The following is a 27,960-nucleotide window of genomic DNA, read 5'->3' as shown; positions in this document are numbered from 1 at the left end:
AAAAGAGGCTTTCCTTTTTCCTATATCTAACAGTAGGTCTTCCAAGTCCTACATTGCGTAGACATGCTGGTTGAGTCCCCTCTCTTCACAATTTTTTAATGTACACCAGGGATGGAGAACCTGGCTCCTTCTGATTGTTGTTGGACTCCCAACTCCCAGCCTAGCGATGGTCAAGGGATGACAGATGTTGTTGTCCAGCAATATATGGAGGCCACAGGTTCTTCATCCCTGATGTACTCGGTGCTAAAAGGTTCTTGCACTGTGAGCAGTGGCGTAGCAAGGTCAGGTGGTACCCGGTGCAGAAAATTTCTTGTCACCCCCCCATTGAAATTATTAAAAGAATGAAAAATAAGATACTTGAGGATTGTGGCAAGCAAGCAGCAGTCTTAGAGCCATGCAGAATTCTTTTAAGAGATCTGACATATTTCTTAACTGAGCGAAAGGCTGTTGGCCCATCCATCTCAATGGTGTCTACAGCTGGCAGCTGTTACCCAGTGTTTTAGATGGAGGTGCTTCCACACCCTACTTGGTAGAGTCTGGGATTGGTGTCAGGGGCTGTTTGCATGCAATGCATGTGCTCTGCCACTGAACAGCCCTTCCCCTTAGATACTTCCTCATCCATATCCAAATTTGGCACCCTCTCAAAGGAGATGATTTTACTAAAAGTGTTTGAGGGGTTGGTGATGTGTGACTCGGTAGTAACGGAACAGAGGTCAGCCCTGGAACATGTAAGGAAAAGGCGTTGTGAATATGAGAATGCCATCTGCTGAATGGGGATGGCAGAATGCTTCTGGAAAGAAGATTTAATTCCATTCCAGGCAAAGACTTTTTCGCTGTTGCTGGCTTTCTACCTCCCCCTGTACTGATCCAAGTAAATGTGAAGTACCTTTTGTGAACCAGAAAAAAGATGCTATCATTAAGGGACACTTGAATTGTGCTGTGGTGACATATGCATGTCTCACAGAACTGATGCACCTAACTCTTTGTTGTTGCAGCAAAACTCTGAAGCTAGCTGCTAAAACGTTATTGTGAAGGCTTTGTTAAAATCCTGGACCTGTAATCAAAATATCTCATACAAACATAGGAAACTGCCTTACACAGAGTCGGACCAGACGTGCATATTGCTCAGTATTGCCAGAAGTTCATATTGCTCAGTATTACCAAAAGTGCTTATTGCTCAGTATTGCAGCAGCTCTCCAGGGTTTCAGACAGGAAGTCTATCCCAGCCCTTCTTGGAAAAGCCAGGGAATGAACCCGGGGTCTTCTGTACATGCAAAGTAGATGTTCTACCACTGAGCTGTGGCTCTTCCCTTTTCACGATAAGGTACCATTTTTTGTGCAAGTAGGAGGTACTTCAGAAAATAAATCCACAGGCATCTAGAAATGTGATGCTCTGCCTGGGTGATCAGTTATCAGAAGTATAAGTGAGATCTGCAACAAAATGTTGCGGTATGGGGTGGTGGTGTTTAGGTTTCCATTCACTTCATTCCTCACCTGCAAATTTGTACTTATGCAAATCTTGAGGTTCCTTCAAGCTGGCTGATGCCTTTCTCTCTTTTATGTGGGTGGTTTTGGCTGCCTAAGCAATTATACCCTCAGCTTTCACACCATAATAGTAGGAATGATGCATATATCACTTTTCCTTTGTGCTCTGACCACTTCATGGTATCTTAGTAATCTTTATGATGCTATAAGGCAGGGCAATGTTATTAATACTCGTACTACAAGTATTAAGGGGAGCTTAAGACTGTGATGGGCTTATCTTGGCATTCTTCCAAGCAAAAACTTACATTTTGGGGGTGAGGGGATCACTGGAGCCAGAGTAAGTGGTAATGTGTATGCAACCTTGATTTTATTTAAAAACCAAAACCCAATCTGTTGCATTCCAGAGACAAAGCATAAATAAACCCCTTGGAAGAAGGTTTGCTCCCAGGCAGTATAGGATTGTAGAAAAAAAAAAGGAGGTCACATGATTATGACTATTTCATTAGATTTAACTCACAATTTTTCATTAAAGTTAGCTAGACTTGCATCTTCTTTTGCTTCCTTGATGTAATTGTGCACAACCCTGCTAATGAGTTGCTCAAATGCAATGCTTTCATTTTCAGCCAATTCTCGAATGCCTGGCAGTTCTAGTTCTTCATTTCATATACTAATTAGTTTATTCACATGATCAGGCAGAAGGCATGACCTTTCAGAACATAGCATTCTATTCAGCGATGACAAAGAGTGCTGAACTATATGGTGCTTGTGTTGGGAAATTGCCAGATAAGAAGTCCTACTTGGTTCATTCCGGGAAACATGGCACTAAGACAGAGTCAGAATGTTCCCCCAACTGGAAAAAAAGACACCGCTGCATCTGACAGATGGATTTGGGAATCTCCTGCTGCTGTAAAGAGATGCCAACTGGAAAGCCTTGGCCTTGCACGTTAATGCAATGAATTATATGGAGTGGCAGGACAGGTCGTGCCTGCCTGCTCTTAAAGGAGGGTGTGTGCACATGTGGCCCTGAGGACGTTCACACAGGCCCACAACCTGACTTCTTCAGTACTGGGGATCAGTGTAATAAAGCCTGGTCTTGAGGCACTATAATAGATGCCTGCTCATTTCTGAACCTGCCCAGCAGCTGAGATCATCACCAGTGAACCTACTTGGGATGCCCCTTACTTTAGAGAGAACCAGTGGTGTAGTGGTCCAGGAGGGTTACATAGGGCCAAAGACCTATTACTACTTCTGCAGCAGTGTCCCTGCTTCCATCACCCTATCAGCATGATAGGGGAGAAGATATTGGAGCACGCCAAATCATTTTCCAAGCATAGGCACAGAAAATAGTAGATCTAGCTGATCATGGAGACTTGCATGCCATTGCTTGTTACGGTGCTTGTTTATTACGATTGTACAATGAGAAGATCATTGTATAATCTTTCAAGGTTGTGACTGTCATAAAGGGACCCTGTAGTTCTGTCACTAAACTACTAGAGGAAAGACTTTTGTCACTGTCCCCTTACTTGTAGAACTTCCTCCAAGAGGAGATCTCCTTGCCATCTTTGTTTAAGAACCAGGTGAGGCCCATTATGTTTACTGTGGCTTCTGCTGAATTAAATTGTTCTTGTTGAACTTTTACTTCTGGTTTTTCTTTTGGGCTAGGGTTGGTCAGCCAACTGCTGAGTCACTGCTGCTTTTATTGGTCTCTTCGTCTTCTGGCACGCTTTTGGAATTCACCTGTTGCTTGATTTATTTCTTTTTGATTATACTGGTGTTGTTAGGAGGCTTTATTAAGCTGCCTTGGATGCCAGCTTAGGGCAGTAAAAGTGGTATACAATTCCTCTTCACCCCAGTAAATCAATCATTCAGTAGGTGAGTATTTACACAAGTATGTTCTTGATTATGGCCAAATAATGAGCTGTCATTTGATTGGTGACTCAAGCCTACTTAATTTAATTATAAATATGCTGCATGGTGGGAAAGCATACAAGTACTCTAGACACCTGGTATTATCTGAGCAGGCTTGGGATGAAGATGTTGCTATACACTTCACAACAGTGAGAAGTCCTAGGAATGACACCCCGGAGGAAAAACGTTTCCCCAAGCAGTTTTATCAAGAAGCACTGGGTTAAGCGTTCCTCAAAAAGCCTTAGGAACCATTTTTTATTTGTATGGTTGCTTTCCCTTTCTTCATTTTCCTCTTTAGCAAGTTTCCCCAATCATGTTTACGCCACAGAAGAAAATAGACAGGTATTTGCATGTTTTCTGCTGTGGAGCAGATTGCAACTTGTGGGGGGTGAGGGTGGCTGGGGAATTTAGACTGGAGAAAATCAGTGTTCTGGGATGGAATGTTAAATCCCACTTCTTCAATCCAATTTGGGTAGGGTAGCCAGATTTGAGAGGACGGTTCCTATCCCTTTGTGTGTAGTAGAGGAAATGTAAGCACGTTGTAGCTTCTACACCTGCTGAAATTTCCCTTTTCTATAGAACTCTTAAAAGTGCAGAAGTCCTGTCCTCTCTTTTCTCCCCTTACTCTGGCCATTCAAAATATTTGCAGCCCTCTGGGTGCTTTTAGGTTACAATTAAAACAGCCAGGGATCCAACTGCAGATGGTTTGTGTCCTTGTTTCAGTCCTGACAAAGCCCTGGAAATCAGTCTTTCCTTGTAGTTGATAACATTCTGGATTTTGCAACTCTGCTCCATAGCATAGTTTTTTAATCTGAACCACCAATGCTCTGCTTTGCAAATACTGTATCTTGTTGTCTGCAGCTATTATACTAGGGGGCCCAACTACTTGTTGCAAATGCTTCTGATGAAGCACCCTGACTGAATACTTTAATATGAAGCAGCCTTAGGAAATTATAGTTTTAAGAAGTGGTGTGGCAGTACAGTACCCTAAGGTGCTTTTCTTCTGTGGGATTCCAGATGTGAATTTATTTACAAGGCTAAATCACATGGCTAAGCTTCAACAAACACAAGGAGGCAGGTGTTAGGCATCTTACAATATATTCATACACTCCTGGACGCACAATTTGCAGCCCAGTCTGAAATCTGTTTACCAAAAGTAAGACTGACTGGGTTCCTTCTAGCTTTCTTTATAGAAAGCGTACTTAGGATGTCACTTTTACTTCTGCAGTTTTTGTTTCATTTTAATGTGAACTTTTCTCTTTTAATTGGTGCAGCGGAAAGTCTAAAAATCTGTAGATGAAGCAAACCTAGAAAAAGCCTGGGGTAAGTTTTCTCGGGGGTTTCCAGACTGTCACAATTTTTGGTTGAGATTCAGTCAACATACCAGCTAATTAGGATTGTGCAATTACAGTTGATAGGAAGGTCTTGCACAACAAATCGGCTTCCCCAAAAGATCTAACTTCCTGCAATAAGGCATGTGGCGAGAAAATTCCCTGGAAATCGTGGGATAGCACTGACTTTGACACACCACCATATAACCTCCCCACAAACAAATCATGAGGGACGCTCACTATAATAGCCAACATTGCATAAAACCTCCCTGCATAAAAACAGGGTGACTGTTCAGTGAACACTTCATTCAGAAGCACCCCTAGTTGCCCGAAAGGCACCGTTTCTATAAAACATTGCTGCAGGAAGGAAATGCATCCAGTCTGCATGTTTTGCTTGTGCCTCCATGACCTGAAAAACTGAATTGTCTGAACAAACCTCCTCAGCACACCATTGTGTATCTCCCCTGCCTATACGTTCCCTGGCCTCCTAGTTCTCTCTTCCACTCTTTCCCTTCTCCCTTTCCATGATTAAAGCCTGAAATATTATTATTAGTGTGGACTCTTGAGTCTTTGAAGTTAGGCACAGTGAGTGCCTTGGACTGATGTAAATAACTCTGAATACAAAACTTGAGCCTCTGTGACATTTAAGTCCTTGGAAATAGGGCTTAGCTCTGGGGTGTATGAAGTAAGAATAGCTTTTGAGCATCTATACAGTGCTTTCCTCCCCGCCTCACAACCATAGCTACTATGGGATAGTAGTGGACAGAATGGTCAACTGAAGCTTCGTACATATTACCATTTACTCTGGCTCCAGTGTGCTCCCACTGCTGTTGTTTGAAGCCAGGTACACATTATGTTAGCCATAGCCACAAGCCTTAAGTATCCTGTAGTTTCTGCTCCTGTCTGATGCACTTTCTTTCAAAGCAGCCCCTATCCAATTTGGAAACGTAAGCTGAGGCACGCACATTATCACGGCAGCCATTGTGCAGGCACAGATGACAGCTTCAGCGAGTTGGAGTTCATTGTGGGGAAACAAATTGGGTAATGTACATCAGGTGAAGGCCACCCCAACCCATCTTTATTGTGTACAGCAATGTAAAAAAGCAACTTGAAACACTCTGGGGGGAAACAACCGTGGTGTGTTTTAAGCCGCTAATGTGTACTTAGCCTTAGATCACAGGGAGAGGGGCAGGGTCAAAAAGCTGATTTTGGGCTCTCCATATCTCAGGATGCTGTGCTCACACAGGGTTGTTTGAAGGATGGCTAACCTTTGCCTCTTCCTGATGTTGTTGGACTACAACTCAGACTTTCCTAACCACTGGCACGCTGGCTTGGGCTGATGAGAGCTGGCGTCCGAAACATCTGGAGGAAACAGCTTGCCTGTTTTCAACTTAATAAAAGGGCTAGGGGGAAGACTGTATGTACTGCCGTATTCAGTGTTGCAACCACCACCTCCTCAACTTGTCCTTGGAGGAAGCGCAGGAGTAAAAGGGGGGTAGGGCGGGGAGAATTATATGCTGCCTTGTAACTCAGTTGACAGGGTAGATTGCAAGAAGAAGAAGAAGAAGAAGAAGAAGAAGAAGAAGAAGAAGAAGAAGAAGAAGAAGAAGAAGAAGAAGAAGAAGAAGAAGAAGAAACACATTGAAATACAATAAAGCAGATCCCCAATAACACACATAAAAGCAGTATAAAAACGATGTCAAACATTAAACAAATTAGACCTGGAACTCATAAAAGGGTCTTTGAAGGGAAGAAATGTACTTTGAATGTGCCTCAAAGTGTGTACACTTAAGAGCTCCTTCCTTCAGTAATAAAGAACCAACACTTGAACCACTTGCAGCACCACTTACTCTGGAAATTACACACTGGTGAGACTGCTAGCTGTCTTTCTCTGAAAAAGACAAAACCCCCAAACATTAGAAAGCATATTTCTGCGTGTCTTGTTGCCAAGGTACCCAGCTTGCATTGTTGGTTGTCTGCCAGGCTGCTGGAATTTCATCTAATGCTTTTAAATGCTTAACGTGGAGGGACTTTGCTCCTTCTGACTCGTCTTTCTCTAAAGTCAATAAGGTGTTTGGGGGGGGGAGAGAATGAGCCTTTTGATCCTAATCTTCTGTGTGTTTGGACTTTTGGAGGTTCAGTGCAAAGACCTAAGGAAATAGAGTGGAACGAAAGATTCTCCCTAGTCTGCTAGAAACATTTCCAGGGAGCAATTTTGATTTGTGCTCTGTGCAGGACAGGGGGGCTGAAGAAAGATAAGCCCAAGCTTGTCATCAGTGCAGTAGGCCGGATGGTTTGAAGCTGCAGGGTTGGCTGATCAAGATGCTGACTGTGTCGCTGTCGCCTGTTTAATTGCTGTCAAATGCCTTTGCACTGCAGTGAACAGGCTCCTTGAGGGGGGCTATTGCTGACAGTTCTCGGGTGCAGCGTTATTCTTTATTATTTTGGAATCGAGAGGGGGGGGAAAGATTACAGTTCTTATGCTATGTTATACAAAAATATACGCTAATCAAACAAAAATACTAAATAATAACAAGAGATATTACACCCATGTGACTTCCCTCCCCCACTACTCGACATTCTTTATTCTTTAACATCTTATTGACATTGCATCTTATATATCTTATCCCTGATATTCCTAGTATATTAATTTTATTTATTTCTACTTTACATACTTAGTCTATGCGTATCAACATGTTATCCTTAGAGCAGTGTTTTTTCATATAATCCTCAAAACATTGCCATTCCGACTTTAGTTTCTGATTTGTCTGATGTCTTATGGCTGCTGTTAACTTCGCCATTTCTATAAATTCACACAATTTACATATCCAGTCTTCCTTTGTGGGGATACTATCTCCTTTCCAGTTTTTTGCAAGTTATAGTCTGACTGCGGCTGTGGCATATAAAAATAGTATTTTCTTATCCTGTGGGATATCCTTTCCTACAATACCCAATAAAGTACTGTACGCCTCTGGCTTCTTTTCTATAGAGGTTTTAAACATCTTTTTAAACTCTTCATGAATACATCCCCAGAATCTTTTGACTTTTTCGCAGCCCCACCATACATGAAGCATAGTCCCCTCCATGTTATTACATTTCCAACATAAATTGGATTTTAACTTATATATCTTGGCGAGTTTGGAAGGCGTCATGTACCACCTATAAAACATTTTCATTAGGTTTTCTTTAATGGTATAACAGGCGGTAAACCTAATATCCGACCTCAAGAGCCTTTCCCACTGATCTATCTGTATTGTATGGCCAGTGTCTTGGGCCCATTTGACCATTACTTCTTTTATTTCTTCATCTTTTAGGTCCTATTCCAATATCAAATCATAAGTTCTGGATAATACTTTCTTATTGTTTTTTAATAATACTTTTTGTAGTTAAGATTCTTCTTTCCCAAAACTTGTTTTTTATCCAAGTTAAAAGCGTTATTCTTGCTGTGCTGTTTCGTGTGTTTAAGCAGCTCTTGAGTTTAACAGTGGAGAGACTGTGTTCCATCGGTACAGGTGGGGGCTTTTTAATTCTACAAAGGGCTTTGCTTTGGTTTTTCTCCCACCCACCTGCTTAAGCTGCCTTCCCATCTGCATGTACTACGTACCATTAAACATTGCAGCTTCTGTCAATTTGGGGAAATGTACGTCTTAGAAATGCAACCTTTGCTTTGAGAGCCAGGGGTTCAAGTTTCAGATATTGGGTGAAGAGGGAGACATCTGTGAGAGTGGAGCAAGATTCTCAGCACTCTCGGATGTAGTCACGATCAAATTAAATGGCAAGATAGTATTTTTGAGGTCATACATTTTTATACTTCGTAATAGCCATAGCAATGTTTTAACATGGATCCAATAGTAAATCTCCCACTGTTTCATTTTAAACGCAGAGTGTTATGTCTTTCACATGCTTGTAATAGCTTAGATTTAAAAGTTTATAATGTCGGTCACCTTGTGATGCAGCCAGTGAGTTGGTTATAAATATAGATCTTCCTGAGGAATAATTGCACAGGGCAGTGCCCACCCCACCCTAAATGGCTCCATTGGTGTAAAGTACTAATTTAAAATTAGAGGCCAGGTGGTGATGGTGACAGACATTGCAGTTTCAGTCCTCCCTCCCTGGCTGTAGGGCTCAGAGCACTATGATGTTTGGGCTCCCCACAATTTGGTGCTGGGTTTTTAATTACTTTCTTGCCTCTGTAGAGGGCCTCATGCCTTCAACACTTGAGGCTAGGAACCTGGTGTATTTTCCCCAGTCTCGTGTTAATGCTGTAAGTGCTGTGTAAGCTCAAAAAAAAAAAGTATTAATTTTTAAAATGGATTGCGAGAAAGTGCAGTTCCATTGAAATGGGTGGGTCATAAGCACATTTACTTTTCATTTTATGTATTTTAAAAATAGATTCATACCCCACCTTTCCGGACAAAAAGAAACTCTCAAGGAGGGCTTACAAGAATTCTAGTGCATCTAACGGCTGCCCATGCATCCAGTTTTATCACGCTGCCCACATAATGTTATCACCATCATCAAAATGCCAGCTTGTACTTTTTAAAATCCCCATTTCCTCTTTTTGCAGAAAACTCTTATAGTGGACATCTGAGGCCACTGCTGGTGTGGAAACACGCTAAGGCATTTTTGCGGGTGGGCAGATCTGTGGTGGTGATTTAGTGGGTGGTTTCTATCACCACACTCAAACTTTTGTTTGCTCCTCACCTGAACAAAACCTTGCCATTCTGTATCTGGCAGCCTTAAAGATACGAGTGCGTCTTTTCTCACCCATTGGTGCATGCTAAAGCATCCAGTTCAGAGGAACTATTCTGTCAAGAACTTTACATATTGCAACCTTGTATGCCCAATATGAGGAGAATTTGTGCATACTTAATTTTGGTTCGCTGGTGTCAGTTGACTGCCTGTTGTTTTAGCATTGGCCTGATTTTCACACACAAACAAATTGCACAGTGGTAAAGAGTAGGCATGGAAAATTTTGCTTTGGGTTTTGAGAAAGAGAAAATTCTGCGGAAATCAGTATCACAAGTTCTACTAGAAGCTGCTGCAGCAGTTGGCACAAACTTCCATAGATTGTTAAATGCTGGTTTCAGCTTGTCTCCTAAAGGCAGTTAGTTACTCTTGCCTCTTTCCTTTTGGTGAATAGGTTTCTGTTCTGGCAAATGGTACACATTTCAATGATCTTGGCCTAAGAATTATTACTATTATTTAATCTCTTTTTAGCCTCTGTTTTGTTTGCAGTATGCAAAGAATGTGTTGGCATTATCCCTTGATTGCAGTGTAGCATAAGTGCACAATTTACATTCCTCCCATCGGACATAGCTTAGGAGATGGTGTTTAAATCCACCCTTCTGGCTGTCATCAGACATATGAAGAAAGACACACTGACATGGTAATCCTGGAGCAAACTGTGCATTCTTATATATTTACCATGGCTTGATGTATGTCTTCTGCCCTGCCCACTTGCATTGATCTGGCCTTCATTTCCACCTTCAGTTTCTGCTCAAGCCTGGGGGGGGCTTGGAGGTGGGTGGCAGCCCTTCACAGCAGGGACACAGTGATCACTTTATAATCCTACATCTAGTTAGCCATCTGTTTCATTAGCATCATGCGTAAGTTCCTCCCTCCTAGCCTGTTCTGCCACGTCTGTTTTCTGTGCTACAGAAAGGGACTTGGTTAGGAATGTAAGTGGAGCTCTGCTGCATCAGACCAAGGGTCCATCTAGGTTTGGCCTCTTGTTTCTGACGGAGGTCAGGCAAGGGCTTCTAACAAGCCCTTAAGCAGGGCATGAGGGCAATAAGGAGCTCCCTCCATCTTCGTTGCTCCCTAACAGCTGATAGCCAGTGGTATTTTGTCTCTGAAATGGAGGTCTTGTTTAGCTATCATTTGACAAATCTTCTTTTAAACCCACCTAATCCAGGGCCCATCACATATGCCATAAGATACTAAGTTATAATAATACTGCAAAAAAAGGTAAAGGATCCCTGACAGTTAAGTCCAGTTGCAGACAACTCTGGCATTACGGCACTCATCTCGCTTTACAGGCCGAGGGAGCCGGCGTTTGTCCGCTCCGCAGTTTTTCTGGGTCATGTGGCCAGCATGACTAAGCTGCTTCTGGTGCAACAAACACCGAAACCAGAGCAGTGCACGCAAACGCCGTTTACCTTCCCACCGGAGCAGTACCTATTTATTTACCTGCACTTTTTGGCATGCTTTTGAACTGCTAGGTTGGCAGGAGCAGGGACCAAGCAATAGGAGCTCACCCCATCGCGGGGATTCGAACCGCCAACCTTCTGATCGGTTTAGACCACAGCGCCTCCCTTTCTTCCAAGGGAGCATACATAGGATTCCTAGGAGGTCTCCCCTCTGTGCGCACATCAGACCCACAACACCTTGTTGTTCTAACCGCTGCCTACAGACCCTTCAATGAATAACTTCCTTCTGCCACCATGTTGACCTCCATCTATCTCAAGAGACAATGGCATGTGGCTCTTGGGGTGACGTCAAACCACTGGAGAATCACGGTACCTTAAATTTATCCCAACAATAGCAGCAAGTAAAAATATTGCGGTAATGCATAGTAATCATATTGTATCAATAGTGGTGTTAAGATCAGCACAGATATGAGTGATTTATTTGGGTATAACAGATGTGGGTTGCTAAGTGATCAATACAGTTGTCATTGTGATCTGCATGAAGGAAGCCCCCGCCCCGCCTCCCGCCTATCACTCAAAGCAGTTCTGCTGCCTTTGCAGACTCAATGGTGGAAGAAACATGTCTTTTTCTCTCCTTCCATCTCTGCGGAAGGTAGGCTGTGTAATGAGTTCTAGACCCTGCTCAGTGTCACGGGAATGTTATTTGCTTCCAGAAAAAAAGCAGTTTGCAAATAATACAGAAATGAGCACTAAACCTGCACTATGATCCATTATTGTTCTGGAAGTGGCTTTTACGTCATGTGAAAGCTCAGATATAATGTAGAAATAAACAGTTAGGGAAACGTCAGGAATAAATTGGATTAAACTGCAGCCTTATGTTTCCTTTGGATAAGGAATACTGGAGACTTACGGTGCCCTCTCATCAGTGTTTGTGTTACTTACAAATGCATAAGCAGAGCACACGGGCTCTCCTACAATGCAGGAGATCTTCTCAGAGTGAGAGAGATGCTTCACTTTCAGTCGACTTGCAACTCTCCCTGTCCTTCTCTAAATTTAAAATACTATCAAGCTTTCTTTCTCTCACACAATCTGCCAAGCACTTGGCTTGGATCCAGTCCCTCCAGATGTGCTTCATATGTAGGGAATCATCCATAGCCATTAAAGCAAGGCTAAGGAACCTGTAGCCATCCAGATGTGGTTGGACTCCCTGACCACTGAGCATGCTGGCTGTGGGGATTGATAGGAATCTAACAGCACCCGGAGGGCCATCAGTTCCCATCCCCTCCATTAAGGCAATGATAGTATTGGTGTTCACTATTTGACAAAACAACCAGGCACTGTAGTCAAGCGAAAAATATGGTGATTCAAAGGAATTGAGCCTGGGCAAGTTCATAAAAGCAACTTGTTCTCAGAAAGGGTGTCTTGGTCTCCAGTCTAGGTCCAGGCAGCTTGTAGCTCTTCCTGGAGAAGAGAGAGGGCAAGTTGACAGGTTACTGACAGGTTACCAAAACAAAAAGACTATGTGGGTGGAAGATAAGTGGGGGTGGTGGATATATGCCAAGATTGCACTGGCTTTCTATTGAGCTTGCTTAGCGTCCTCCTCCTTGGTGGGACATAATACTTCCTGTGAATCAGCCACTGTTGACGTTAAAGAAAAAAGAATCCACTAAGATGAGGAAACCCCATGGAATGATGGGGCTGCAGCAATTTTAACCCTGTCTCTCCTCTCCCCAAATATAAAAGGCTTGTGAGTAAATTCATATCAATTTGATTTGCTGGAAAGGTGGAACCAGCATAGTTTGTTATATAAAGCTATTCTGACAACTGAATTGAAATCAAATACTGAGCAGACGCTTTTAATGCTGAAGTGTGCTTTTACAGATCCTTCATTTGCAGTGTCCCATCTGCAGTAGTGTGGCACAGTTGCTGAATTGTGAAGCCTCTGCCCCAGATTTGCTAGGTGGTTTTAGGCAAGCCGCTATTTCTTAGCTTTGGTCTGCCTTATCTGTGGAATGGGGATAATACACTGATCGATCACCCTCATTCACACATTGTGGCAAGCCAGTATTTCATGCTAGTGTTTGGTTTTGGATTTTTCCTGCTTTTGTCCCCCGCCCCCTGGTGTGACTGGGAGAAAGGAAGCCACAGTTAAGCATGATCTCGCTTAACCTGGTATGTTCCAGGTGATTTGGAGCTCAACTCCTATCTCCCCTGACCAGGATTGGAGTTGTAATCAAGAACAGCCGAAGAGATGCCACCAGTAATGTTACGAATGCTAAACTAGATAGACCAATGTCTATCTAAATGTCTACATCATAAAGTAGCCTTCTATGTTCCTGTGACTTTGCCCTAAAGAGCTGTGTTGTCTAACCTTTGCAATTGTCTAACCTTTGCTGATTTGTTAAGGTTCTGCTTTGGCAAAATTAGTTTGAATATGTGGGTCAGGGATGGGGAATGATCCTGAACCCAGGATTTTTCTTCCCACGCGTGCTGGTCCAAATTTGACAGGTGATGCTGTGTGTTGAAGCTTCAATGCTGGGCTTAACGATGCAGTATGGGGCTGCTTGAAATTCCTTCTGCAAATAACCCCCTACTGCTCTTTCAACACTGCTTTGAAAAATGCTTTCAGACAGTCAGGTATGATAGATGGGCATGGTTTGCCCAGAATTGCCTTGCATAGCAAATGGGGAGGCCTGGTGGGCCGTGTTTGGTTCGCAGGCTCGAGGTTTCACATCCCTAATCTACACGGTCCCTGCAGCTTTTGCTCTAGATGTGCACCGAAGGCATGCAGTAATTTCCATTATTTCAGTTGGAACTAGCTTATCCTAAACAATAGCTGACAGTTCATGGAGCGTTGGCGGCTCTCAGATTTTGATTTGCTGGAGGAAGTTACTGTGGACACAGCTTGAAGATGGGTCTTTCTTCCAGGAAACGGCTCTGGGGGAGAGAAGCTGGCTGGATTTCAAAGCATTCTGAAGATAATACTCTGTAAAGGCCCTGCTTTTCTAAGATAAAGCAACTGGACACAGTGTAGCTCTGTGTAACACACTGTACAGTTCTGACTGAACAGTCTCTGCTGGTGCAATTGGCTGGCATGCTGGAGAGAACGTTGGCTCTGCAATGCAAAGTGCTTGGTTTTTCTGTCTTGGCAGTAGAGTATGTTGGTTAATGCAGAGGCAGATCCCAGCTATAGGGCCTGAAATTTTATTCAGAGAGTCTGCTGGATGAACCTGTGTTCATCTCTACCAGGTAAGGTAAAGGTAAAGGACCCCTGGACAGTTAAGTCCAGTCAAAGGCAACTATGGGGTGTGGTGCTCATCTCGCTTCAGGCCGAGGGAGCCGGCATCTGCCCACAGACAGCTCTCCGGGTCATGTGGCCAACATGACTAAACTGCTACTGGTGCACGGAGGTCCATGACAAGTGCCAGAGTGCACGGAAACGCCGTTTACCTTTCCACCACAGCAGTACCTATTTATTTACTTGCACTGGTATGCTTTTGAACTGCTGGGTCGGCAGAAGCTGGGACAAAGCAATGGGAGCTCACCCTGTTGTGTGGATTCGAACTGCCGACCTTCCGATCGGCAAGTCCCACTTGCATAGCTTTACCACATAGTGCTTCTCTGATCTTTCTTCTCACCCCCCAACTTTGCCCACTCACTGTGATCATGAACTGTAACTGCCTCTTGCTGTCTTTACAACAGCACATCAGAGAAAATGCTGGCATGTTTCTCTGGAAGCTGATGTGTTGAGGAGAGAACCGCTGGGAGTTAGAAGTCACTTCTGGGTAAATTCCTGGGAATCTGAGCTACTCAGGGAAAATACAGCGTTGAAGAGCAATTAATGCTTTCACTTCAGCCGTGTTGTGTATACGCCAAAGGGAAACATTGCACTGCTGGGACTCTTTAATCAAAGGAACAGATGTCAAGAATGGATTTGTGAAGAAAATATCACCTCTCTTCTGATGACTCTGTGAGCCCCCTGCTCAGCCTAAATAGGCCTGCAGGCCTGAGCTTCTATACCCCTGGCATGGACTATACATTTCTGTACAGTGGTACCTTGGGTTACAGACGCTTCAGGTTACAGACTCCGCTAACCCAGAAATAGTGCCTCAGGTTAAGAACTTTGCTTCAGGATGAGAACAGAAATCGTGCTCAGGCAGCGTGGTGGCAGTGGGAGGCCCCATTAGCTAAAGTGGTACCTCAGGTTAAGAATAGTTTCAGGTTAAGAACGGACCTCCAGAATGAATTAAGTACTTAACCCGAGGTACCACTGTAACTTGTTGGGAGTGAAAGTAGAACTGGGACCCCTTTCTTCTTGGCAGTACTTTTCTCAGGTCGCTTTGACACATTCTAGCACATTCTTTGAACCATTACAACAGTTTATATCATTCCACGTCCATTGTTATGCTACTTGCATGTGATGGTATTGCGTTGTCTTGTAATCTTACAAGGTTTCCATCATCTAAGATACCAAGGTCTCATGTGATGTGTGACTAGGCATCAGCAAGAACTTCCAAGCAGCTTGCACAAAATAGCAAGCTTGATTCTTTCTGCTGCTGCTGCTTTTTCCTCCTCGTTTTGGACCATGGTGGTTTCTGAAGTTGATGGTCCTGGAGGCATAGCGGAGTCCAGAGCAACAGTGATACCCACTGACTCCTTCAGATTGCTTAATGTGTGTGTGCCCCACAAGTCATCTTGAGACGACTGGGCTTCTGAAATTCATGTGTAATACTTGCAATAGTATTAGTCAGACTTTTGGCTGAAAAGTCTAAAGGGTTTATGAGAGCATCCAGTCTTTTGGGTTTTTTTAATTATAAGCTTTAAGCCCTCATGGCTATGGAGCAAAGCTTGGAAATATGTGGGGAGTGTCTACAGGTTCAGAAATAATTAGAGCTTTTGCATGGCCTTCAAAATGGTGGGTGTGAAGTGCATTATAGAAAAAATATACCAAATGTAACAAAAAAAGTCAGGAAAGAAAAGTATGTAGCAGGTAGCTTGGCATAACAAGAGTTTTCTTACACTGTTCTGTAGTGCACTTGTTTTGTCCTGTATATTAACCAAATCAGCTGGTTTTTTTTGTCCCTTTTCAATTCCATGTAACTGCCTATTTACTTTCATAGCTCAGCAGATTTTACTAGTGCTTGACAGTACTCTACTCTGCCTGTGATAAGAGACACAATATTCCACAGCAGAGCAACAGAGAATCCACAGCAGACTTTGAAGATCCTACAGTTGTAGTTTAGACTGTCCTGAGAGTTAAGCCATCTCACTTACCTCAGTTTTGTGGAGGCCAGCTCAATTTGCTCATGCTCAAATGCACTCTTCCATATTACCAAACCTGCTCTGAATGTAAAAGTTTTGTGCTGAAAGCAACTTTGCAGGGCTGAGCACTGGCTGAAATGAAGCCCTGTTCTCCTGGCATTCACACTTGGGAGTGGTAGGGGAGAACATTTAACAAGTTAACCGCTTGGTTAGGTGACAGCTTGTGAAAAAGTGCAAAGCAAAAAAGAGCTATCATAATTTTATTTAAATATTATTTGAAAAGAAATAATAATGCAGGAGGCTGAGAGAGACCTGGCATATTCCAAGTACAAGCCATTAATCTGAAGCAGCATCGCCAGCATGACTGGGTGGATCTGTGCTGTGCTAGATTCCCAGGGTTTTAATCCCTGTAGCCTGCAGCCGTCTATAAAATTTTACTTGGCTTTGCTATAGAAGCTAGACAGAAACAGCTATTAGCTCTCTGCATGGTTAAGCATACTCTTGATGGAAGGAATGATGTCAATGATGTTTATGAACATGTTCAGGCTCAGCTCACTATTGGTCTTTCTTGTCCCTCAGGTATAATCTCTATGCCCACACTCGGCTGGGCTACCTGTTCTACAAGCGTCAGGTGAAGAAAGCGCGGGAGCGTTACCCGCAGGGGCACTCTGTTCCTCAGCCTGTGGTGTTCAGCGGTGAGTGCCCGGTCTTTTTGCCAATTCATTTCCGATTAGCCTGTGTGCTTTGCTGCTTCGAGGTGCATTTCTTGAGTATTTCTTTTGATTAAATTTCCAGGCAATTAATGGTCAGAGGCAACACCTGCAGAGTGGTGTGTGCAGAGTGCAAAATCTTGAGTCCATTATGGAATCCAGCTGCTTGAGATGCTTCCCCCATGAACCCCTCCTGAAAATCCAGACATTTGAGGCCCGAAATTAATTACACACCACACCTGAAATTGGAAGAACTGGGGCTTTCTGTTTCGAGTTTAGGTTTTCTTTTTTAACACATGCAAGACTCTAAACACTGTTCCTTGTGCCTAAGCTCTTGCAACGGGCATAAGCAAGTTTGATTTCTGAAGTAAGATGAACATGCAGCAGCAAGCTAGTGTCTGGAGTTTTATCTTTTTATTATTTCACTTTCTCTTTCTCTCTCCCCCGCCCCACTCTTCTATTTCAGAGGGGGAAATACCTCAGTTGCTTAAATAAACTTGTTTGTTAACTGCCACCACTCCTGCTCCAGAGTACCCAAAATGCTTTGAACAGTTTTGCTTAACTCTTGTTTTGTGTTTGTACTTGCATTTATATTATGCAGAGGTTTATTTATCAGCATAAGAAACAAGCAAGTGTTTGGGGCCATTTTTATTCTCTGTTTGCACACCCAACCCTTTAAAAAGGAAAACCCCCAACAAACCGCCCTAACAGACTCTCCACAATCCTCCCACACAGTGGTCACCCACATGAAGTTCAAGGCTTTGTTCTCACATGGTTACTTAGTCCTATGTTTGGTCTGTACCATTCAGACAGCAGTGGGGGGGGGTGTTGCTAAATGCTCCTCCATTCAGAATAATTCCCTCCATGTAGGAAACTAGTATGTCAAAGAAAAGCATGAGGTGCTGGTTTTCTGTGTGGAGGGAACACCTTTGTATGGAGGAGCATTCACTCCTATGAACCCCTTCCAGCAGTCTGAAGTGGTATTATTTAATGCTTCTTTGTCCTTTTAAGAGTATATTTTATTCATTTATTAAGTTTATATCCCACCCTTCCTCCCAAAGGAGCTCAGGGTGTGTAAAAGCTGCCTGTCTGCTTCAGCACTTGATGAAGGCACGTGATGTCATTTTGCTATAATATTTCAATTTTATTAATACTTTAGCATCTATTGATAATAGATAATTTTGTCTGTATTGTGTGACATTAGATGATATTATATGTCTTTTTTAAAAAATAAGGTGTTTTTACAAGAGATAGTATTAAGAAAATAAATGCTAACATAAAAATTGCAGCATTTGCTAAGGTCTGTTGTGTTGACTTTCCTGCTTTCCTTTGCTCTGTGTCTGCCTCTGTCATCCTAGGAGTGAAGATTCTTCCCATCCCTGTCCTATCCAATAACTACAGCTATCTTGTTATTGATACTGGCTCAAACTGTGCTGCAGCTGTAGACCCCTCTGACCCACTGGCGGTACAGGTGAGAGAGACAAAACGTGACACCTATCGCCCCTCCTCTCTCCCTGTGGAGCAAGACTAGCATTTCCTTCCTTATTTGATTCTTCGGATTTAAAGGGGGAGGGCTGTACCTCAGTGGTAGAGCATCTGTCTTGCACACAGAAGGTCCTGGCAGATATCCCTATATCTGGGATATCTGGACTTGGTCCAGGAAGGCATCTTATAAACATATTATTATTAATAATAATATAGCATTGAAGGCATCTGCATGTTTGGTCATCATCTGGTTCAGCCACTGCACTTGCAGAAGAGGCTTCAGTATCCCAAATACATGGGTGACTCTTTCTATGCATAGGAACAGCACTTCCAACAGAGCAGGTGGAGCAGCTATGCTGTATATTTTTTGCTAATATGGCAGCAGTTTTGCTTTCCGCAGGGAGCTCTAGTATAGGTGGATGGGAGGGGGTAGAAATCTAGAGAGTTCCTGGTGTCATCAGCAGGTTATAATTCCTGGGATTCTTTGCAAATTAAACCAAGAGCTAGCATAGCACAGTGGCTAATTGGCTGTGCTGCAAGTCAGGAAGTATGGCATCATAGAATTGGAGAGTTGGAAGGGACTCAAAGGGTCATATCTGGTCCAACCATCTTGCAATGCAGGAATCATTTGCTATGGGTAGCAAATCTCTCAGCACCCATTCCCAGTATGGGAATGTGGCAGAGAGGCCCATGGCCCACCTGGCTTCTCTCAGAAAAAGAAGGTAGGGAGGCGTTCTGTGTGTTAATCCTCAAATGCCACTACCTCCCATTTCCCCTCCTTGCTCCCATACTGGGAGGCGCCTGGAGCTGTGGAGGATTAATATGAGACGAGAGGATTCCTCGTAGTAAGCCCCTTGATCTGGCCAGGCAAGTCCTCCATCTGTCCTTTCCACTCCCCTCTCTTTACAAGCTTAGAGCAGGAGGGAATTGCACTCTAGGTAATGCAAGTAATCCAGTTCCTACAGCTAGACAAAAAAGGTAAGCAACTTCAAGGTTAAAATACGAAAGGAACAGATTTTATTTAAAGCAGAAGAAAAGGGAGCAGAAGAAAAAGGAAGCTGCATTAAAAGAAAGAAACCACATTCACTAAATCAGTTGTAAACTAAGCCAGGTTTAGCCTTTTACAAAATACTAGGGGTTGCTGCCTCTGCTCATGTTCGTCTCCAACCCACAGCCTCCTTGCCAACCCTCCCCCTTCAGATGCCACTCTTTCACAGCCCCTTCAGCCCCTCATAGCTCACCCCAGTCCCAAGATCCTGCTGTCACTCACAGAGGGGAATAAATATGTTGAGGGGTGAGTTCTGGGCAAACTGGGGGCAGCGATGGGAAGCCTGTTAAGGTCTGCTTGGCCACCCACCCAGCTGCTTTCCTGCTCGCTCAGCTGGGCCTTCCGCTCATTCAGACCCCAAACTTCTCTCACGTGGTTGCGCATGCATCACCCATTCCCTGACTGAGACCTCATCTGCTTTTGGGGGTGGCTGGGGGAACTGCCAGGACAGTGCCCCCCTGCTGCAGGGGCAAGTGCTGTTAAAGCAGAGACTGAAAACTGATAATGCAATTTGTACTGTTGCCTTGGCATGTGGAGCCCTGTTTACATTCAGTTGGGGCCAGCTGCCCCGCCCAGAGATGCACATGTTTGACTTCCTTCAGTGGTATTAGTTGCTGCTTTCAGCCCCCCCCCCCACCCCCAGATAATTTTAAATCTGTGATTGACCGCTCCCCAGAGCCTGCTCCTCACTGCCTCTTGCCTGAGGCTTTGGTTCCTGCCACCCTGCTTTCCTGACCATCTGCAATTGGCTAAGTAGGAGCTGGCCAAGGTCATTCCAAGTTTAGAGCGGCAGCCTCCACATGATGCGCACCATCCCTTCTACTTGGGGCTTGTTTCGTGTTTTCCCTTCAAAGGCTCCCGTCCGGCTGGCTCTTCCTGTTATACTTGAGAAGCGGCTGTGCTGCTTTGTTCAGATGCAGCCGGCGGAGACATGCCGGGTGGCCGGATGAGACAGCCAGACCAGTGACCCGGAGAGGAAAAGCTGGGGATCCAGATTCGGAACTGGAGGGTGAGGGGCTGCTGGAAGCAATTCCTCCCTCCTTGACCCAGTTCAGGGGCTTTGTCTAGATGTTGTTCTGATAGAGAGCGATGCCGTGTGAATTGCAGTTGAAGTAACAGCTTAATGCTGAAGCAGAAGCAACAAAATATGCCTGTACCTGCAAGGAAATTCCACAAAGACAAACCGGAAGGAATCCTAACCAAGGAGCAGCATTGCCTGGACGCACTCTGGGAGGCGAATGTAATGCACAAACTTAGTGCTCTGTTGCTCCAGTTCCAGTAACCTTTTAATAGCTGAACAGAGTGGATAGAAGACAGATGGCCTGAAAATATGTAACTCTGATGGGGGGAGGTGGCACTGCCCAGTAGCTGAAGGCTTGGGCATTAAACCTTACACTGGCCCTTTAATGTATTGTACATTGCCCAGAGGAGGAGACATTGAGTGACTAACAAATTTAGATGATGCATGGGATCCTTTGGGGGAAATGGGCCTGTCAAGAATAGTGACACAGTGGAAGTGCCCTTGCTGCCTTGAGACGAAGAGACAGTCAATTATGCACCTGGGCATAATGGAGTAACTCCCATTTTAAATGCAATTTAAATTGCAAATACTACTAAACTCTCATCAGTAAGCCCTGTCCTTATCCCCTAATTCATATGTGGTAACATGAGTCTGCATGATTAGAGGGCCAAGCCAAGAGCCATAATAAGTTTTGCAGTCTCTCTTCTACCCCCACCCCCCGGATTAATGCAGGCTTGGAGGTTTCAGTTTTTGTGATAAAACACATGTGCATGCACCACCAACCCGCTTTCTTGCGTAGAAATGCAGGTGGGGATTTTGATCACAAAAACAGTGCAGCATCCTTTTTGCCCAGTGCCCCTGCCAAGAGATCAATTGCAGATCCCTCAGTGCAGCTTGGCCTGGGTGCTTTCTTGTATGCTGGCATGAGACTTATTCTTAATCAGTTTGTGTTGTCACTTCATGTGTTGCTTCTCTCTCTCTCTCTCTCTCTCTCTCTCTCTCTCTCTCTCTCTCTCTGTGTGTGTGTGTGTGTAAGACACACACACACACACACACAAGAAATGTTCAGGCCACAGGAGACGTGTTTTTTAATAATTGTTTTCCACATATGTCCCAAAGTGATGTACAAAATGTAATAAAAACATTTACAAAACAGTTAAAAAACTAACTGAAGATCAGTTTATTTATATTGTTTATTAACAATATAATAGGACAGTAATCCCCTTTCTGTCCTAGTCACAGCAGCCGCTGTGGAGAAATTATATTATTGCTTTATATTGAAGTATACCCTATGGATGTGAGCTTAATTTTTAATGTAAATGATTTTCCTTTTTTTTTTTTAAATATTTTTATTTTTCCATAAAACACAATACAACAAACATAAACATACAAAAACAAAAACAAAACAAAAAACATGTATCATTTCATATCCTAATTTCATATCCTATCTTCCCCGACTTCCTCATGCTTCCCCTTTCTGTATTCCAAATTCTTATCGATTGTTCAGCAAATCTTCCCTTGTTTTAATTTAAATTTAGACTAATCTTCCTTATTTTCCTTGTCTTAACCATTACTAATAGTAACCATTTACTTTCCAGTCCAACATCATTCTAACTTTCATTAACTTTATGATATTTCTTTAAATAGTCCTTGAATTTTTTCCATTCTTCTTGCGCTGCTTCTCTTCCCTGGTTTCGGATTCTGCTCGTCATTTCTGCCAAGCCCATATAGTCTATCACCTTCATCTGCCATTCTTCCAGTGTGGGTAGTTCTTGCGTCTTCCAGTACTTCGCAATGAGTATTCTAGCTGCTGTTGTAGCATACATAAAGAAAGTTATATCCGTCTTTAACACCCCTTGGCCGACAATACCCAAGAGAAAGGCCTCTGGTTTCTTGGTGAAAGTATATTTAAATACCTTTTTAAGTTCATTATAGATCATTTCCCAGAATGCCTTAATCTTCGGGCAGGTCCACCAAAGATGAAAAAATGTACCTTCAGTTTCTTTACATTTCCAACATTTATTGTCAGGCACATGGTAAATCTTTGCAAGCTTGACTGGGGTTATGTACCACCTATATATCATTTTCATAATGTTTTCTCTTAAGGCATTACATGCCGTAAATTTTATCCCGGTGGTCCACAACTTTTCCCAATCAGCAAACAAAATATTATGACCAATGTCCTGAGCCCATTTAATCATGACCGATTTGACCGTTTCATCTTGTGTATTCCATTTCAGCAGCAGATTGTACATTTTGGACAAGTTCTTAGTACTGGGTTCTAACAGTTCTGTCTCCAATTTTGATTTTTCCACCTGGAAGCCAATTTTACTGTCTAGTTTAAATGCTTCATTAATTTGGTGGTAGTGAAACCAATCTCTACTAAACTACTAAATACTACTAAAATACTACTAAACTCTCATCAGTAAGCCCTGTCCTTATCCCCTAATTCATATGTGGTAACATGAGTCTGCATGATTAGAGGGCCAAGCCAAGAGCCATAATAAGTTTTGCAGTCTCTCTTCTACCCCCACCCCCCGGATTAATGCAGGCTTGGAGGTTTCAGTTTTTGTGATAAAACACATGTGCATGCACCACCAACCCGCTTTCTTGCGTAGAAATGCAGGTGGGGATTTTGATCACAAAAACAGTGCAGCATCCTTTTTGCCCAGTGCCCCTGCCAAGAGATCAATTGCAGATCCCTCAGTGCAGCTTGGCCTGGGTGCTTTCTTGTATGCTGGCATGAGACTTATTCTTAATCAGTTTGTGTTGTCACTTCATGTGTTGCTTCTCTCTCTCTCTCTCTCTCTCTCTCTCTCTCTCTCTCTCTCTCTCTCTGTGTGTGTGTGTGTGTGTGTAAGACACACACACACACACACACAAGAAATGTTCAGGCCACAGGAGACGTGTTTTTTAATAATTGTTTTCCACATATGTCCCAAAGTGATGTACAAAATGTAATAAAAACATTTACAAAACAGTTAAAAAACTAACTGAAGATCAGTTTATTTATATTGTTTATTAACAATATAATAGGACAGTAATCCCCTTTCTGTCCTAGTCACAGCAGCCGCTGTGGAGAAATTATATTATTGCTTTATATTGAAGTATACCCTATGGATGTGAGCTTAATTTTTAATGTAAATGATTTTCCAAGTCTGTTTTGATGCCATGTGGATGTCTGCATACAAGACATCTGTACATACATTAGTTCTGGAAGACAGCACTTTATGCATGCAATTGTTTTTAAAAACATTTACATACTTTTTTTTTATTTAAAGAATCAGTTTAGAAATCTCATTGTTGATATTTCCAAGCCTCTTTGCCCTTCACATTTGCTTGTGATGCTATTGTGGGTTTGTCACTTTCCAGACTACTCTCTCCTGCCCTGTTGAGTCACATATCTTATCGGAAGGGCCTTCTGCTAGACTTATCTAAGCCCTGAAATAGGGATCAGCTGCCTTGCCTTTCTCAGTCCCTCTGGCTGTGCTGTGTGACTCTGGTTCCTGCAGTGCCATAAACCCCTCCCCTGCCTTTGCCATGCAGCACCTGTTTCTCTTATGTTTCAGGCTAGCTTTCTTTCCTGCCTTTTCCTGGGATGCAGGACACGGGCCTCTCCTATAAACCTCTCTCTCTCTCTCTCTGCAGTCGGTCATCGAGGAAGAGGGGGTGACGCTGGAGGCCATCCTGTGCACTCACAAGCATTGGTAAGGGGGCTCCCTCCTTCCCTTTCCCTCGATGGGCCCTAGAAGGCCTCAAAATACAGGTGTGCTGAGCAAATGCTGTGCGGCCATCTTTGGGTGCCATCCATGCAGACGTTTGCGGAGGGGGGCAGGGAAAGAATATAATATTTGGGACTCTTCATTCTCTGTGACCCAGCTGGGAGGGAATTGCCCCCATCATGCCTTTTTTGGGAACACATCTCTGGTTCTGGGCACTGGGCAGGTGAAATGAGGACTGGTAGGTAGATGAGCTTTTTTTTACACTGTGGCTTTATAACAAGTGTGTTTTCTCTCATAGGGATCACAGTGGAGGCAATGCAGCACTGAGGCGGCGGCACAGCTCTTGCCGAGTCTATGGCAGCAGCTATGACGACATCCCAGAACTGACAGAGTAAGTGACCTTTTTATTTCTCCTCCCCTGTGGATAAGTGTTGGATAAAATGTTCCCCTGCTGAGCCTGGAATGTAAAGGCAAATCCTCCCATTAGCTGGGGATCTGTCGGTAGGCTGTAAAGAATAATCCAAAGTTCTCTAATATCTGCTAAAAAGGTTCCTGGGGAGCAGCAGGCATCTGCAGCATTTGCTAGTGTTCCTGAACTACTCCTCCTCCTCCTAAGCAGGGATGGGCAATCTGTGGCCCCTCAGCCCAGTTTCATGCAGACTGGAAGGTCCCAGATAGAGAGTGAGGGGGAGTGGAAATATGGGGTGGGATCACTAAATGAATGGAGCAGTGAAGCCGACCAGAAGGTCAGCGGTTCGAATCCCCGCAACGGGGTGAGCTCCCATTGTTCGGTCCCTGCTCCTGCCAACCTAGCAGTTCGAAAGCACATCAAAGTGCAAGTAGATGAATAGGTACCACTCCGGCTGGAAGGTAAACGGCGTTTCCGTGTTCTGCTCTAGTTTGCCAGAAGCGGCTTAGTCATGACCCAGAAGCTGTATGCTGGCTCCCTCGGCCAGTAAAGCAAGATGAGCACCACAACCCCAGAGTTGTCTGTGACTGGACCTAATGGTCAGGGGTCCTTTTACCTTTACCTTTAAACATCCCATTGGGCAGGGGGAGAAAAAAGAGAGAGAGAAAGAGAGGGGAAAGGGGTGTGGCATCTGACAGATTATCCTCAAAGGAATGTGGCTCTTGACAGGGCAAAGGTCCCCCCACCCTCGCTGTATGGCAAGCTGCTATGACATTTTCCATAGGAAGCATTTGGCCAGTCAAGAACTGGGGTCCAAGTCTCCTCTGTGCAGAGGCATACCTAGGCTCTTTTGCACCATTGGTAAGGAGCTATATCAGCGCCCCCTCCAACGCTTGCAGCCCAGCTGCCCAGAGCAGTGGAGGAGCATGCAGACAGGCAGTCAGCCTCCTAGCCATGGAGGTGTGATTTCTGTGCCCTTGGTGGGGGCCAACATCTTGGTTGGCCTATGGGCCATGCTAAGGTCTTCCAGGCTGGCAATATGGTTTTCCTTCCTCCTCATGATCACAAACCCAACTGTTGCATTCCAGTCCCCTCTCAGATAAAGAGACCGTTGTGATAGGACGTCTGAACTTCAAGGCCCTCTTCACGCCGGGACACACTGTGGGGCATATGGTGTACGTGCTAGATGGCAAACCTTTTGAAGGGCCAGCCTCTCTCTTCTCAGGAGACCTCCTTTTCCTCTCCGGCTGTGGTAAGTCAGTGGGGAAGGGGGATATAGGACAGCCATTGCTTCCTGGGAGGTTGTGCTTCTCAACATATGGAAGCCTCCCCTAGGCACTAGAAGGCAGCAACTGCACTTGTGCTCCCAGTGCTTAATTTGTGTGGAAGCATCTACAACAAGCGCCAAGATTGTTGATGGGAATAGGAGAGAGGGGATTTGGTCCTCGTCTCTGGGAGGTGTGCAGTGTCTGTGAGAGAGGAGACACTCAAGGGGAGAAAAGGTGTCAGATGAAGGCTTGTAGCTCAGCAGTAGAACATCTGCCTTGCGTGCAAATGTCCCAAGTTCAATCCCTGTCTGAAATCATAGAAAGCCGCCATCAGTCAGTGGAGACAATGTTGAGCTAGACAGATCAGTGGTCTGATTTGGTATAAAGCAACTCCTTTTGTTTCTGTCTGGCTGTGAGGAAGCACTTTATTTTTGTGCTTCTTCCCTGTAGAAATTAACTCCTTGTTCCTTAACCGTTCAGGTCGGATATTTGAAGGGACGCCAGAAACAATGCTGGCATCGCTGGACACGGCAGCTGATCTTGCTGAGGACACACTGCTTTGGCCAGGTAGGAGTTGGCATAGCTGCACGGGCAGAAACGATGCCCATCTCCTACTACGCTGGTCCTGAAGTAGGGCAGTGGCTGGTTGGGAATTAGAGGAGGTGAAGGCACTAGAGGGTCACTGGGAATGAAACTCAGCAGGATGAAGCCCTGCATCAGCGCAGCCCCTGTTGACTGCCTGCTCCTTTTCTTTTTTTAATAGGGCACGAGTATGCTTCAGAGTGCTTAATGTTTGCACGCCTTCTGGAGCTGGAGAATCCCGTCCTGGAGCAGAAGCTACAGTGGGTGAATCAACAGCGGGTTGAGAAGAGAAGCACGGTGAGAGGGGTGGGTGCATGCATGCATGAGTTGGTTCTTTCAGATCAGCTGTGGTCCCTGTAGAATCAAGAGAGAATTGGAGAAAAGTGGTCGGGGTGGGGGGCGGAATTGATGGATCTTGGAGTGTTCTTATAGACAAGAGACTCAACCTGCTGGCGCTGTGTGTGTGTGTGTGTGTTTCTTTGTTTCCCTCCGTTCCCCTTCAGTTCCTGTGCATCAGGCACATGCCCACTTCTCCAAGGCCCCCTTTGTCCAGCTGCCTCCATCCACTGCAGGTGCCATGGCATTCATCCAAGAGCAGCTTCCTGGCTCTCTTGTGCAGCTGGGTAACACCAGTCCAGGGAGTTTCCTGCCTCTGTCTTCTTAACTGCAGGCATCTGGTTTCTGATTTTGGTTCCTCCCTTCTGGACGTCTGGAGTGGGGTGGTTGTCTGGTGCAGAACCGGCCTGGGGAATGTGGCAGGTGGTACTCTCTCAGCTGGGATCTGCTTGTCTGGGGGGTTGTGGGTCTCTTGGCAAATTCTTGCATACTGTGGTCTCGCTGCCTCAGTTGCTTGCCATGCACTTTGCCTTCCTTTCTGTGAGATATCAGTAGGTTGCTTTTCAGGTATCACCAGTGCATTAGACCTGGGAGGAATTAACCACACCCAACCAAGTGTGCAAGTACTCAGGCAAGCATGCTTGTGGAAACTCCATCCACAGTTTTGCTGGGCCCCACTGTCCCCTGCCTCAGTCTCTCTTTCATTGTGATGTTCCTGTGCCTGTAATTGCTGCCCATTTTCATCATCGTTGCTTACCTAACTTTTAAATTCCTTCTGGGTTCATTTCTGTTGCAGAGCTTGGCCTAGTTTCACCAGCCCTTGTATAGTATCTCTCTCTGCAGTTATCTGAATCTCACCTTCATCTGCTTGTCTACTCCTTCCATTGTTCCACTTACCCAGATTGTGAGAACATGAGAACAGGCCTTTTTGGTGGTGGGTCCCCATTTTTGGAATGCTCTTCCAGGGGAGGCTAACCTGGTGCCACCATTGCATATCTTTGGCCTCCAGGCAAAAACATTCCTTTTTAACCAGGCCTTTGGCTTTTAACTATCTATGGCCTTTTAGAGTGGGTGGAATGTTCTGTGGTTTTAAGGTACGTCTGTTCTTTTGGTAAGTCGTTTTGAGTTGCCATGGCAAAAAAAGGTGACTAATAAATTTAATAAATGATAATAAGAATAACTGTGACCCATCTGTGCAGAGAGCAGTGGTGGTCTTTGCAATGCCATAACCTAACACCGAA

At 44.3% G+C, this 27,960-nt stretch overlaps 2 protein-coding genes across 2 annotated transcripts in view; one reads left to right on the top strand and one right to left on the bottom strand.

Annotated features, from left to right (window-relative positions):
* Positions 1 to 7,212, bottom strand: part of CATIP (ciliogenesis associated TTC17 interacting protein) — a 31,092-nt gene extending 23,880 nt beyond the window's left edge. The window contains exons 1-2 of the mRNA XM_083586664.1: positions 5,858 to 7,212; positions 1,495 to 5,635 (exon numbers count right to left, since the gene is read on the bottom strand). The gene's annotated coding sequence lies outside the window, so the exon portion shown is untranslated. The remainder of the gene's footprint in view (positions 1 to 1,494; positions 5,636 to 5,857) is intronic.
* LOC310749540 (putative hydrolase PNKD) overlaps positions 1 to 27,960 on the top strand; it is a 36,508-nt gene that overhangs the window by 4,024 nt on the left and 4,524 nt on the right. Inside the window, exons 2-8 of the mRNA XM_083586683.1 lie at positions 16,718 to 16,833; positions 18,207 to 18,319; positions 24,051 to 24,109; positions 24,423 to 24,515; positions 25,622 to 25,785; positions 26,282 to 26,368; positions 26,565 to 26,680. Of these exons, the coding sequence (XP_083442809.1) occupies positions 16,718 to 16,833; positions 18,207 to 18,319; positions 24,051 to 24,109; positions 24,423 to 24,515; positions 25,622 to 25,785; positions 26,282 to 26,368; positions 26,565 to 26,680 (748 nt within the window). The remainder of the gene's footprint in view (positions 1 to 16,717; positions 16,834 to 18,206; positions 18,320 to 24,050; positions 24,110 to 24,422; positions 24,516 to 25,621; positions 25,786 to 26,281; positions 26,369 to 26,564; positions 26,681 to 27,960) is intronic.

Source organism: Podarcis filfolensis (assembly GCF_964270895.1).
Source record: "Podarcis filfolensis genome assembly, chromosome: 1".
NCBI classification, from domain to species: Eukaryota; Metazoa; Chordata; class Lepidosauria; order Squamata; family Lacertidae; genus Podarcis; species Podarcis filfolensis.
Note: the sequence above shows the minus strand (reverse complement) of the source record. Positions and strands in the feature narration are given on the sequence as shown.